This window comes from Schistocerca gregaria, chromosome 10 (assembly GCF_023897955.1).
Source record: "Schistocerca gregaria isolate iqSchGreg1 chromosome 10, iqSchGreg1.2, whole genome shotgun sequence".
NCBI lineage: Eukaryota > Metazoa > Arthropoda > Insecta > Orthoptera > Acrididae > Schistocerca > Schistocerca gregaria.
The window spans coordinates 190,226,302-190,241,611 of NC_064929.1; the positions used below are offsets into that span (position 1 = coordinate 190,226,302).

Sequence of the window (15,310 nt, forward strand, 5' to 3'; positions counted from 1 at the left end):
TTTATTGTTATTTCTCATGCTCCCATGAAGACAAAACTTACTCAGGTCCACATGCACTACACCAATGATAAGTGTGACACATGATGAGGAAACAACTAGTATAGAAAATTCAAAATTCTTAGGTGCCAATACTGACAAGAATTTAAATGAGAATAAACACATTTTGGAACTCCTAAAACAACTTAGTTCAGCCATTTTTGCAATTCAAACCATTGCAGATCTTATGAAGTGACAAATCAGTAAGTTGGCATATTCTGCACATTTTCAATCAATAATGTCATATGGAATAATGTTCCAGCAGAACTCAATTTAAGTTAGAAAGTGATCATTGCTCAAAAACATGCTGTAAGAATAATATGTAGAGCTCACCCACAATCATCTTGTAGACCTATGTTTAAAGAATTGGGCATTCTGACAACCAATTCACATTATATACATTGCTTCATGAAGTGTTGTAAATAATCCACGGTAGTTCAAAGGAAACAATGATGTGCATAATTTCAATACCCCCTCCCCCCAAAAAAAGCTTTTATTATTTCACATTTAGGCTGACTTTTGTTTGGCCTAAAAGCAGTACACAATGCTACCACCAAAATTTTTGATTGTTTACCCAATGACATGAAATGCCAGACAGACAGCAAAGTTTGAAGACAAACTGAAATGTTTTCCCCTTGACAACCACTTCTATTCTGTAGAAGAATTTCTATCTGAGTGAAATGTAAAAGTTGGATGTTAGGAATAGCAACAAAGATAAAAAGTCAGTTGTCAGCTGCCCAAAACAATCTCTCTTTGGTTTATTTTACCAGTCTGAACAGTTTAAACTGTCATCCTCAAAATTAAAGTAGTCTCAAATCATTGGTAAGCCAACAATAAAGTAAGAATCAGATGGTAATGTCCTACAAACAACTGGCAAAAAATACATATGCAAAACAAGTACATTAAAAACCCATACTAACTGAACAAAAGTAGTGTAACAGCTTTGTTCAAATTAATGTAAAATAGCTAAGCTTCCAAACCACAACATACCTTTGTTACAAAATCAATACCCAGTCCCGCATCACAAAAAATGCATGATATGTGCAATGACTAGCAAATGACAAATTGTCAAATTACAAATTGTACATAGTTTATGTGATGAAAGTCAACCAACATACTGGTGACATGAAGAGCATTAATCATGCCTATTTACAAAACGAGAGAGCTAGTGTACGTAGAACCTTAATTAAGTATGCAACAGCAGGAGTGGAAGCATGCACTGAACTTTATGAAACCATATAAAATGATTAACATAAGGATTCAAACAGACAATTAAAGCATTGACTGAGTGTTAAGCAAACAGATATGTATGTTTTTAAAAAAAGGTCATCATTATGAAAACGGAGCCAAAAAATGGCAGGTAAACTAATCAAATTTTATCAAGTGATGGTAGCACCACGTCAAGGGAGAAACAGCGATACATTGAACAGTTTAATATCCTGGAGACAAGGCCAGCTGCAGGATGTACGTTAATAGGAAACACAAAAAACTGAACTGCAGACAGGCTTAGATGGCAGAGATTGAGACTGTCAACCCCAAGGCATGCGAGAGGCCCCAGGGCGTGTTTACAACTTGACTTGGTGGGTGGAAACATTCCTGCAGCTCGTCCAGGTGCTAAGGAAAGTGTACTGTGTGTAAGTTAGTAAACCTTGCTAGGCATGTTACCAAGTCAGCATGTGACAGTTACACATTAAACTAAGATGTAGCTCATGGCTATGCCAAGAAAGCACTTAAAAGTGAAAGATCAATGAAAAAGGAAAAGGAGTTCATCACTGTCACAAATCCAATCTGTATTTTCATTGCAGAGCTAGATTTCAGCTACTGAATAACTACATTCAGTACATTTAAATCAAGTGATATACGCCCATCAAACTCTTCACCCCCACAGGTTTCAGGACATATGCCCAAATGGTTCAAATGGCTATGAGCACTATGGGACGTAACATCTGAGGTCATCAGTCCCCTAGAACTTAGAACTACTTAAACCTAACTAACCTAAGGACATCAGACACATCCATGCCCGAGGCAGGATTCGAACCTGCGACCATAGCGGTCACGCGGTTCCAGACTGAAGCGCCTAGAACCGCACGGCCACACCGGCCAGCCGGACATAAGCTGCCAGATTCTAAGTGAGGACGTGCAACGTACATCCAAAAGTTTTAAAATAAGACGTGAAGTCAAAAGACAGACAAGCCTATATATGACAGTTTCAGTGCATTGATGGTACCTATTCAATGGCTGAAATGTCTATTTGCTTCTGTATGAGGCCTAATTTCTCGCATCTTATCTTTGTGGTCCTTGTGCATAATGTATGTTGGTGGCAGTAGAATAGTTCTGCAGCAGCTTCAAATACCGGTTCTCTAAATTTTTTCAATAGTGATCCTTGAAAAGACAGCCACCTTGCCTGCAGGGATTTTCATTTGAGTTCTCAAAGCATCTCTGTAATATCTATGTGTTGATCAAACCTACTGGTAACCAATCTAGCAGCCTAACTCTGAATTGTTTCGATGTCTTCCTTCAATCTGACCTGGTACAGATTCCAGTACACAAGAATAGGTTGCACCAGCATCCTATATGCACTCTCCTCTACAGGTGAAGCACTCTTCCCTACAATTTTCCCAATAAACCAAAGTTTACCATTCACCTTCCCTACCACAGCTTTCACATGCTCGTTCCACCTCATATCGCTTTGCAACGCTACACACAGACATTTAAATGACTTGACTGTGTCAAGCAGGACACTAGCAACACTGTATAGAAACATTACAGGTTGGTTTTTCCTACCCATCTACGTTAACTTCCATTTTTCTACATTAATATCTAGCTGCCATTTGTCACACACACTAGAAATTTTGTCTAAATCACCTTGTATGCTCCTACAGTCACTAAACTTTGACACCTTCCCGTATACTATGACACCATCATCAAACAACAGCAGATTGTCACTCACCCTGCCCACCAGATCATTTATGTATATAGAAAATAATAACGGTCCTATCACACTTTCCTAGGGCGCTCCTGATAATTCTACCTTCTTTGTGATTAATCTCACAAATTAGCAACGCTATAAGAAACTAACCATTTTTCGACAATGTCACTAGATCCTTGGGTGAAAACCAAGCCAGGGACTTGACAGTTCATGCAAAATATTTCACACCAGACAATTTTATGTCTGCAGTTTTCCTCACTTTGAGCCCATTTAAATCTGACTCCTAAGATACTCGTGCTACATTTCAATCTGATACGAATGGGACCAAAATGCGTATAGAGGGCTATATAACATACACCAAAATAAAGCAGCAAATGCATCATATGCTCAGCTGTGTCACCTGTCGCTCTTGAGCAGCACGCTGTCTGCACAGTCGAGCATGAGCGGAATGACGAGCTCGAGGGCAGCGGCCACCTGCTCGTAGCGTCCGTGGATGGCGGCGAGGGCGTGCAGTGCTGGCAGCCCCCTCTCGGCGACCAGCGGTGGGCTGTGGCCCCAGCCCGACCCCAGCACCGACGCCAGCAGTGCCACCGGATGCCGCGATGGTGGGCCGCCGGGTGCCGCATCGTCGTCTGCACCGCGGGGCGGTGCGGCGGAGGCAGGGTCTGCCATCGCGGTCCACACGGCGTGGCGCGGCTGGTCGAGGGCATGTAGGCGGAGCCGTGCCAGCATCTCCCAAGCCCACAGCGAAAGCGCATGCTCGTGCGACTGGGGGGGTGTCCGCTGCACCACCAAGCTGGACACCTGTCCCAAGAAAACTCACTGCTTTACAAAATAAAAAAAGTAATTTTATAAATTCTTAACGCCTAGACCACAAATTGTTTTGTCAAACAATTAAACCACTATACCTAGTTACAGTGGCATTCTAAAACCATCTTCAGACCATCCAAACAGTAAAAAAAGTGGTGAATGTGCAGTAAAAACTATTATCATTAGCTGTAGTCATGCAGTTACAGGCATTCGTATAGTGAGCCAACAAGACTAAATCATTATGTAGTCCCAAACATCATGGTGAATGAGCCAGGTTGTAAACCACAATCTCTCAAGGTGATGGTGATAAGGAAGGCAAATGGCCAGTTGCATTAGTAAAAATAGCTCCAAAAGCAATTGTACAGCAGGTATTATAGTGAGACAGTATATGAAACAGTAACAAGAATTGTCAGGTGTTCCATAGTAGTGATCCAGCTTGGTGTATCAAATACTCATCTTAATTAAATTTGCACTAGCTGAAGAGTACAAGTGAAATGTCGTTAAGTCCAAAATCTGTCTGGTATAATGTGTAAAATCTAACAAAACTAACTTAGTTTTGACATGTCACTCCAAACTGGTTGGGCTTCTGATGTTTCACTTATACACTTCAACTTGTGCAACTTTTATACGACAAGCTGGGTTCGCTCCTATGGAACATCTTTACAATTCTGATTACTGATGTATATACTGTTCTCACTATAGTAGCTGGTGTACAATTGCAAATAATAGGTTTTATGATGCTATTTTTACCAATGCAACTGGCCATTTGCCTTCCTTTCTACCATCATCTTGTCAGATTATGGCTTACAAATTGGCTCGTTCACCAGGATGTTTGTAACTACATAATGACTTAGTCTTGTCAGCATGTAACTGCATGATTACAGCTAATGACGACAGTTTTTGCTGCATATTCACTCCTCCTTTACAGTTTGCACAATCTGGAAATAGTTGTAGAAAACAAACGAAACTAGTTTTCATGCTTTAATAGTTTAAGAAAAAACATTTGTAGTCAAAGCATTAAAACAATTTTAAATTAAACAAAAAATTATTTCATAAACTATATTAATGCCGTCATCTCCACCCTGACAATGTTCATTGTGTTTTGAAGTCTTATTTCTTTCTATTGTGTGGATCTCGCTATTTTGTTTCAGAAATTGAAGTTGTGTGGAATTAATGGTATAATTAACAAATGGCTCACATAATACTTAATGTAAAGAACTCAGAAAGTTAATACTTATTCAACTGGGGCAGAGGTGTGGGAGGAGAAACCAATACTGGACATCCACAAGGTGCAATATTAGGTCCACTGTTGTTCCTTACTTACTGTCATTGCAGAAACACCATCACGTAGCTGACTCGGCATTGATTTTCCATGTGGATGAGACAGTAATGCTGTCACAATACAATGTTTATTGTTTGTGACATACCCCTTGTGTCGGACAGTACTTCTCGTATCAAGGCTTAGTTGATGAAACGCTGTGTGTTCCACAAGACATTCCTTTCAGCAAGAAAATAAGCTCTACATGTGATTTTGAATATCTGATGATTTTCAATTTCCTCCCTAATGCCTAATGGCAATAAGTTATTGCAGTTGTCTTTACTAATTTACAGCTTACCATTACATTTCACTTTGTGTCATTAGTTATTGATAAAATAAAGGCAGCTCAGAAACTGACCAAGTATTTTTGCTTACAGTGAACATTTAAAGGCAGTGTCCTGGGGAAAAAAAAAAAGACTAGACATTTTGCTTGAAGGTATGTGTCTCTTCCACAACTTTTTACAACTTCAAAAAAGTCCAACTCGACAACACTACCTCAAATCACTTCAGTCAATTTCAGATAAAAGACTGCTTATAACTGGTCAGCAGATTTACCTTGAGATTGTGCTTCCAGCTGTGATCTAACCTCAGTCAGTCATTGATTACAATCATGTCGTGTCATCAGCCAAATTATACTGCCATCTTGTCACAATATTTTAGCAGTCCACCTACCATCCTCTTCAAGGGAGAATGTTTTTCAATAAATCTCACTAGAACTGATTCTTGCCGTGGACAAAAATCCTTTTGTATGCCATAGGTAATCAGAGTGCCTGTTAGAGAAATAGTTGCTGCTGTCCTATAACACAGAGTGAAAGTACAGCACCCCAATGGTGATAGCTGGTAGAAGTGATTAGTCACTACAGAGTATGCACTTCTGCTGGCCTGCCCACACATTGACAGGGTTGTTTCTATTACATGATGGAAGCCCTTACACATCTTCCAAACAGTCCTGATCTCTCCCGATGTGATTTCTTTATCTTTGGAGCCCCGAAGAAAGACATTTGTGGCCATGAATTTGCATCAGAAGAACAAGTATACACACAGATACAATCACAGTTCCATAGGCAACCACAAAGATAATCATCTTCAGCTGGGTGCTAACATTTAAAATTACATAATTCTGCACAAGTGATGTCTGATTGTGGTGAAGATTCCTCTGGTTGGTGGTGTCACAATAGTTCCTGCATCTTTTTACTGCACTGCTGACTGTTTTTAAAGAAATGTATATTTCTCCAAATGTCAGGCAACAAATAACAATTTCCTGGACACTGAACACACAAATAATGCAGAACACCCCCCTCCCCCTGCCCCCTGACACACACACACACACACACACACGCACACACACACACACACACACACACACACACCTATTTCTGTGTTGCCAAAATACTATTGGCCAAACTCTGACTCATACAGTTTGCAAAACTAAAATTTTGCATGAAATATCAATACCTTTTTGAAACTAAAGCATTCATGAGACAGGGGGTGGACTCTCCCCATTATTACTGGATTGCATTTCGGCAAAAGTGGTACACAACTGGAGAAAAAATAACAAAAAACAAGTTAATAATAATGTTAACCTTGGAAGAAAGAGAACCTTGAAATTCCCTGCTTAGCTTTCACTGATGATTTAGCTATCTCAACAGAGAACCTACAAGAGGCAAAATATAAACATTCTCCAAGAGGTAGGGGAAAAAAAACACCTAGATCAAAAATTTTGTTTGAAAAAACTGTAACATAACTAATGCTATAGATGCGCCAAACTATATGGACTGAAAGCACAGAAAAATAAAGAAAATTTCAGAATTTAAATACTTGCAAGAAATAATCCAGCTAAATGGTCTCAACAAAGCATCTAACATAAACAGAACTATAAAAATGGAAATAGCATTCCACGTAACAAAGGATTCATACATGTTGTTGTTGTTGTTGTTGTCTTCAGTCCTGAGACTGGTTTGATGCAGCTCTCCATGCTACTCTATCCTGTGCAAGCTTCTTCATCTCCCAGTACCTACTGCAACCTACATCCTTCTGAATCTGCTTAGTGTATTCATCTCTTGGTCTCACTCTACGACTTTTATCCTCCACGCTGCCCTCCAATGCTAAATTTATTAATTATTCATTAACACAAAATGGGGGCATTACAATGTGGCAGTAAAATTGGGCTTCTTTATGTGCCAGAATGACTAATCGTGAACACAGCCAAAAAGCTGAATAATATGAAGAAGAAAGAAATAAGAATAATTTGAAACGCTTTGGATCCAAAGTATGAAAACCGGATTTGGGAACCGACAGGCAAAAAGCAAGTGTATGAAAAACTTTCATAGTGATGAGTCATACATGAGGTATAATCAAAAAATAATAGGAACCTTTGATTCTCTTCAAGATTTTATTCATTGGTATCAACTTTGTCCCCTTGAAAGTAACCTCCCTCAGGTATAACACACTTGTGCCAGTGCTTTTTCGCCGGCCGCGGTGGTCTAGCGGTTAAGGCGCTCAGTCCGGAACCGCGCGACTGCTACGGTCGCAGGTTCGAATCCTGCCTCGGGCATGGATGTGTGTGATGTCCTTAGGTTAGTTAGGTTTAAGTAGTTCTAAGTTCTAGGGGACTAATGACCACAGCAGTTAAGTCCCATAGTGCTCAGAGCCATTTGAACCATTTGAACCAGTGCTTTTTCCAAATTTGAAAGCACTTCTGAAACTCACTTTTTGTTATGGTGTTCAGCTCCTTTGGTGATTCTGTTTTTATTTAATTAATGGTGGCAAAATGATATCCTTTGAGGGTTCTCTTCAGCCTCGGAGAAGTCAAAGGGGAGCCATGTCCAGTGAACACCGTGGCTGAGGCAACATAAAGGTGAGTGGGAGCATTATCATGATGCAATTTCCATGGACGATTTTGCTACAATTCTGGTTGTTTTCTTTAGATTGCTTAAAAAAAATGGCACATAACTTACAAGTAGTACTCCTTACTGACTGCATGACAATTATAACCATATGGCAGGAACTCACGAGGCACTGCCTCATTGTAATCAAAGTAAACATTGAGAAAAACCTTCACATGTGATCGAACTTGTCCATTTTTTCCTCAGTTTTGACTCTTTAGGCAGTTCCCATTAGGACAACTGGGCCTTGGTTTCGACACCACACCCATGTATCCATGTGTCATCACCTGTTAACAACCATCTGTACAAGATCTGGATTGTTGTCTACTTAATTCAGCCATTCCTGAGCAATGTCTACCTCTGGCCAAAATTCAACAATTTTGGAACAAACTTTGCTGCTACACTTTTCATGCCCTAAAGATCCGAAAAAAAATTGCTTGGCACATGCTTACAGTATCAGAATTCTCTCTGACAATTATTCAACGATTTTGAAGAAACATTTTCATTACATCCTTCACATTTTTGTCAGTATTGACATACTAGGCCGTCCAGGGCAGTCATCGTCTTCCACATCATCTCGAACCTCTTTGAAATGTTTATACCCTCCATAAACTCTTGTCTTACTTACAGCAGACATGTAAACATTTTGACTACTGTGCTGAACTTTGTTTCATTTTTCAAGCATACTTTAATGCAAATTCTTTGATGCACCTTTTTCGAAAGTAAAAACTTGCCGAGCACTTGAAAATGCATACAACCTCTTGACCATCAGCAATAAACTAAATACTCAAAACAGCTGAAAATGTAAACTTGCATTAGGATCACGTGAACCAAGGAGATAAAAAAAATTGAAAATCAGATGTATAAAAAGCCTGTGAAATTAAAAAATTCCTGTTACTTTCTGATCAAATCACGTATTCACACATAATCTGCTCAGTGCCCTCAGTTAAGGTAGCTGCACTCCAACCTATGACAGTTAAGTTATCCATTTGCTGCTCCAAACTGAGTCACTATCCACAGAGAGAGCTAGCAAATGCAGACATGAAGCCCTGAGCACAGTGTGCCCAATGACTCCCAGCACTGACCTGTTTGACGCCTTCGGCTATGACGGCGGCGCCCCCACCCACAACGGCTCCGACGGTACCCCCGGAAGGAGGGCCCGCCCGAGCCTCGTGCCGATCGCAGGCCTCGACGACAAGTGAGGCAGCACGCCTGTGCACCTCCAGGGGCAGCACCAGCTCGCGGCCGCCCGGCGCCAGCCCCCAGTCGAGACCGGCGAGCACAAGACGGGCCAGCTGGTTTTCGGGAGTGGCAAGAGGGCGGTGCAGCAGCCACTCCGACAGCAACGACAGATCGGCGTCTCCTGGTCGCCACTGGCGCAGCGGCAGCTCCCGGAACAGGTACAGGCTCATCTGCCAGGAGGACAGCAGAGACAGGGAAGATTAATCACACAGTGTAAGCTTTCTCGGCGGGTACCTACTTCGCCCAGCAGGTGGGTGGTTCTGCTACAATGATGATACTTCCGTAGTACAGAAACACGGTGCAGAGAAGCTGGACACCTTCCTGATACATCTAGACAGTTGAAAATCCAATTTATTACCGAGATTGAGAACAATGGCCAACTGAATTTTCTGGATGCATCTGCCATCAAGTGACGGGACGGGACAGTCGGACCACTGGGTATACAAAAAAAGCCACACTTACTGACTGTTGCCTTCATAAAGATGCTAATCACGAGCCCAGACAAAAAAAGAGGTGTGATTAAAATTTTGGTAGACAGGGAATACAAAATTCTGGAACAAACTTATTTTTAAGGATGAGATTCAAGAGAATCAGCATCAACGACGAACAATGGCTGCCCAAGGGGAAAGTTTTCCCTCCATTCATTAGTTATATTACAGATAGCACTGGAAAAGCGATGTGCAGAGATGGTGTGGAAACAGTCTTCAGACCTACCAGGAAGATAAAAGTACGTCTAAGTCCAGCAAAAGATGTAAGACATCCTTTGGCTATGCCAAGTGCATATACAATTCCTTGTAGTTGTGGTCTCGTTTATACTGGTACCATGAAAAGAAGTGTGAACCCGAGAGGAATTGCTGCCTGAGACATATGGATAAATTGGCCATAATGGAACATGTTCACCAAGAGGGTGATTATGAAATAAATTTCAGTGAGGCAACTATCATATCAAAAATGTGCACATGGAAAGAGAGGCTATTGAGATTTATAAACAATGTAATAATTTGACAGAAATGAGGAAGGCGTTAAATTAGATACAATTTGGGTGTCAATGTTGAACTGTACGAATGACAACCGATTACTTTCAATCGAGAATGTTGACGTTAACATAGGTAATGGACTGTTGTGCCCTCTACACTGCCACTATATTCAGCACTCACTCAAATTACTGTTCCTGATCACTGCTTTATGTAGTCGGTGATGAAATATGAGGAGAAAGTTTTATATGTCAACCACGGCCAGACATTTCAAGTGAAGGGAAGATTAGGGTTCATCTTCTCATTTAGAATCCACATAATTCATCAGATTTCAAATTCTAGGAAATTTACCACGATTTTCTGTACCCTCGCCACCTGTTAATGACCAAATATGTGTTAATGAATTTGCATTGCCTAATACCTCACCTTCTGCATATATCAAATTTTTCAGGAAACATGAAATACTGTTTAGGGATTCATATACGGATGAAAACTTTGCAAAAGTCACAAGCAGTGTGTTAATTTCCAAACTGCAGTTGATAATCGATAAATTAATAATTATGTATGTGATTGTTTGCTTAAAGTCAAATTTCACGATTCTAGGTCAATGGGACCTATAGGTTTTGATGAGAAAGTTTGGAAGTAACAAAATATGTGAGATAAATGGCCGTATCTTTTCATTGTATTGACTTAGAAGCTTACATTTATTACACGACCAAGAGACGTTGGACCTTCCTATGTGACATAAATTTCAACTTGATATGTACCTGAGGAAAAGGGTTTGTAACAGACAGACAGAAGTCTAGGACCCATACCAAATAGATCTAGCAGAGGATACTGAAAGGATACAGAGAAGGGTAGCATCAATTGTCCCTTTTTCGTATGACTCATCGAAGAGTTTCACAGAAATGAAAAAACTTGAACTGACATACGCTTTAAGACAGATGCCAATAAAGGATACTTACAAAGTTTCAAAAATCAGTATTAACCCTTGTTTGACATACTGAGGTTTAGCATACCCTAAGCCCACATTTTGTTAAGTATGTAAACCTGAGAATATTGGGTCTATGGTGTCATCTGCTAAGACTTTGATACTACCACCTAAACTAAAACCAGAGCATCACACTGGAAGCTTCAAACCGTCTATGGCAGCCATACACAATCGACTGGGGTTGTCTACCCCCATGTGACAAGTAAGGCTGAGTGTGTGAAATTTAAATGCCTTACTTCAAGTATATTTTGGAGTAACCGTGAATAGTAAAATGAGTGTAGTATGTTTTATCATGTCAAATTTTTTTGTGCAATAGATAATATTTTATCCAAATAATTAGCTGGTGTATAATCTGCAAACTTGATGGCAATCTATTACTTAGAGAATTTACGTCTCGGTGTCGTACTGCTGTACACAACGGTGAGGTACGCTGTAAGTACGCTCGTACAACACAATAGGTGCAACATGTTGGAATTCCAAAAAAAGATCTTGTTGCTGATCAAAATCCTGGGCACACTAACCTGCCAAATCTGATGCGAAGTGTCCTTTGCAATAGGAAAGGGGACAGAAAAAGCAACAAAGGCTGCCCATGCTACCACCATCCAGTTTGCAATGAGCACAGCTAAGTTATCTGGTACAGCTACTTATGTTACAGACAGGTAAATTTGATTGAAATTCTTTCATTTCATTGTTATGAACATGTTTCCTCTATTTTCTAGTCAAAATCATATGAAATTAGGTTTAAACAATAAAAACTTTACTTATTTGGATAATATCAGAATTTTCACTTTTTCAAGATATTCCTTCTTTTTATTTCCAGAGTGTCTTTTTTTAGATTGTTCAGTAATGCACTAATTTTTTCCTTGTAGAATTATATCTTGAGCAAACTCAGTTAAATTTTTAGAAATTTATATGAAATCATAAAAAGTTAAAATTCTTTTAAAAATAGGTGTTTTAATCAATTATTTTGATATTTGAATTTGTAATCTCATGTTTTAGTAATGTGATCCATAGAAGTTCAAAAAGTAAGTTTTTGAGAAGTAATAAAAGTATTTTCAAGTAAAAATCTTCACTACATTTTTTGTTATACCAATTATTGTCAGTGGTGTGTATTCCACCCCAGTGTGTCAAGCACATCACTCCACAGAAATGTGTCAAATTAGGGAGGGTTGAGTGAAAACTGTAAAGATATTCTTCTACCCTACATCTCATTCCCATAGTGACTCTGAAGATAAGTTTGGACTAATTACAGCATGTAAATAGGTATTTAAGCGGTCATTTTTCCCATACTCCATACAGTAGCAGAATGAGAAGAAACCATAGCATGTGGTATTTTGATTCACTACACTTCAGGGTAGCAACCGCTTCAACATTATTGCTTCACATAATATTTTGTATGTATACATTTTGGCCATCTTCAGAGTGAGCCAACAGACTGAAGTTACAACACTTGCTACATCCTTTACAACTCTTGTACTGTGTCACTGCTCATGTAGCTACAGAAACCCAAAACGATGATTGGCAGCAAAGAAGTGTGCATAAAGTCAAATCTGTGGCTATGCAGATGATCAGTGTCGGCATACTGAGGTATCATTATGAGCTGCACTGTAATGCTTTAATAAAGTTCCACAGACGTCACTACAATGTACCTCATAACAATGCTTCAATACCCCAGCACAGATTGACTACATATCCACAGATCCAGTTTATGCACACTTCTCTGCCACCCATCAACGTCACTGGTACTTGCCGCATTCTGCTGCTCAACTCACTGTGGATCGCACTGTTGCTGTGACTCTTCTCGCTCACCAACACTGCCGAACATGTATGGCCTCAGAAAGGGTGGCAGAGTTGAGGGGAAGCCCACTCGCCTGCCGCCATCTTGGAGTACCTTGTAGTCAAGGTGCTCCAGTTAGCCAGAATGATAGACCGCGACAAGAAGACGGAGGAGCAGTGCTACCGCTCCCAGAAGTATGGTTATGTCGCCACTTACTGCAAAGACAACATGGTGTGTATGAAGCGCATGCAAGTGAACGGCACATGCGGCTGTACTAAGCCATGCAACATCGCACTGACATGTGTCAAATGTGGTGGTACGCACACGGTTAATTACTGTGGCTACAGCTACATCGAGAACTGGAGCCGCGAAAAGAAGAAAAAGTGAAGAAGATGGGCCATCTGCGAGACCGCCAGTAGAGATGTGGTGGCTACTAGTGGATCAGAGAGAGTTGCGCCAACAGCCATCCCCACCTCCCCTACCCAAAAGGTGGAAGCAAGTAGTGCTGCCACAAAACGTAGCCACTGATGCAAGCAATGGTGATGGTACACTATGCCGTATACTGCCACCGAAGAGACAGTGGCTGCCCTCAAAGCCACTGTGGCGGCAAAAGGGCTGTCTCAAAGGCATAAGTCAAAGAAGTCCACCTCCAGCTGTAGCAGCTATTGGAGAAGCTGAAGGTCACCAAGGAGAGACAGACTCCTCCACACCATCTACTCTTCCACGGGACAGAGGGTGAAGGTGGACACCACCATGCAGACAGTTGCCTCCATGGCCACTGCAGAGATGCAGGAAGTGCAGGAAGCCATGGAGTTGGCACCAGATGATGACGAAGAAGAAGAAAAAGCTGCCTTAGCCACCCTCTCCCCAGAGGAGTCAGTGGCTACACAGCAGACCACTCACGAAACCATCTGTGTCCAGGTGTCAGCAGCATCATCAAAGCCACTCAAGTACATGTTTCAGTGCCGACATCAGATTGTGCGCATCCCAGATGGGTACAGTGGGATGGTGACACTGTATAAGATCTCCTTGTCTGCCCAATAGAACACCTACCCTCACATTCACAATCCCTACCTTTTTGCTCCTCCTGACAAATGTAAACCTCCCCTCTCCCATAAACCCCATGTCTTTTCACCCGGGACCAACTATTTGTGTTGCACGTCATTGTCCCATAGGAAGACCTGAGACACATCAACACTGTTCCACTGTTCACTTTAAAATACTGGGATGGCTATTCCACTTCAAATTGGACATTCAACCAGAAGAAGAAGAAGAAGAAGAAGAAGAAGAAGAAGAAGTGGAGGACCTAGGCATCATGCAATATCACCCTGCCAGGTCGCCCTGCTTCAGAATTACTAACTCCTAACTTGCTAGCAAATACTGCCTTTGTCGGGGAAGTTACTGGACAGGAGGTTTTTTTTATGCACTTACCAAGTAATGATACTAGCTCCTATAAAATTAGTCCACTCAGTTATCTATATACAGGTCTTTAATTTAGCAAGGAACTTTTCAACTGCAATGCCTGTATGCTCATTTGTCACAGCCCACTGTGATGTCTGCAACATTTAGATGAAGCTTTCCTTTCAGTAGCCTTTTCACTCCGAGAATCAAGAAAAAATCACAAGGCAAGAAGCCAGGTGAATACAGCAGCTGTAGTATGACAATAACAGAATGTCTGGCCAGATACTCAGTAATACATAAAGCAGTAAGAATCTTGCATTGTCATTCACTGCGAACCAGAATGCCACAAATCAGGGTGGCGAAACTGAACTGCTCGTCATAAATATTTCAAGACTTTGACTTAAAAAGTATGGTTGGCTGTTTCACCTGGAGGAAAATACTCATGGTGAACTAATCATATACTATCAAAGAATGCGATCAACACTTTTGTTCTCGAAAGTCATCGTTCGACTTTTTTTCAAGGCTGGTGATCCAAGACTCCAACATTAAGCACTTTGATGCTTCTTGTTAGAGTCGTACTGGTAGCACCAACTTTGATGCCCAGCAACAATCTTTGACAGTACTGTGGGATCACATCTGGCTTTATTGAGTAGTTCAGAAATACTTCAGCTTTCCTCTTTCTGATCACCTGTTAGCACATGAAGGACGAGTTTTACATTAAGTTCCCATTTCGATAAATCTCCACATAAAATCTTATGACACATATCACAATTCAAATTAAGTTGTTCTAATATTGCATGCACAGTTCAAATTAAGTTGTTCTAATATTGCATGCACAGTTACATGATGGTCTTCTTGCAATAACTGCGTTACAGACTCTACATTTGCATCGGTATGAGCTGTAAATGGGTGACAAGCTCTGGAACAGTCTTGCATTGAATCTCTGC

The 15,310-nt window shown here is 40.7% G+C and overlaps 1 protein-coding gene across 3 annotated transcripts in view; it reads right to left on the minus strand.

The window, feature by feature from the left end:
* LOC126293652 (ectopic P granules protein 5 homolog) overlaps window positions 1–15,310 on the minus strand; it is a 393,414-nt gene that overhangs the window by 250,007 nt on the left and 128,097 nt on the right. For all 3 annotated transcript variants that reach the window (XM_049986936.1, XM_049986934.1, XM_049986935.1), the window contains exons 13-14: window positions 9,064–9,390; window positions 3,366–3,769 (exon numbers count right to left, since the gene is read on the minus strand). In XM_049986936.1, the coding sequence (XP_049842893.1) occupies window positions 3,366–3,769; window positions 9,064–9,390 (731 nt within the window). The remainder of the gene's footprint in view (window positions 1–3,365; window positions 3,770–9,063; window positions 9,391–15,310) is intronic.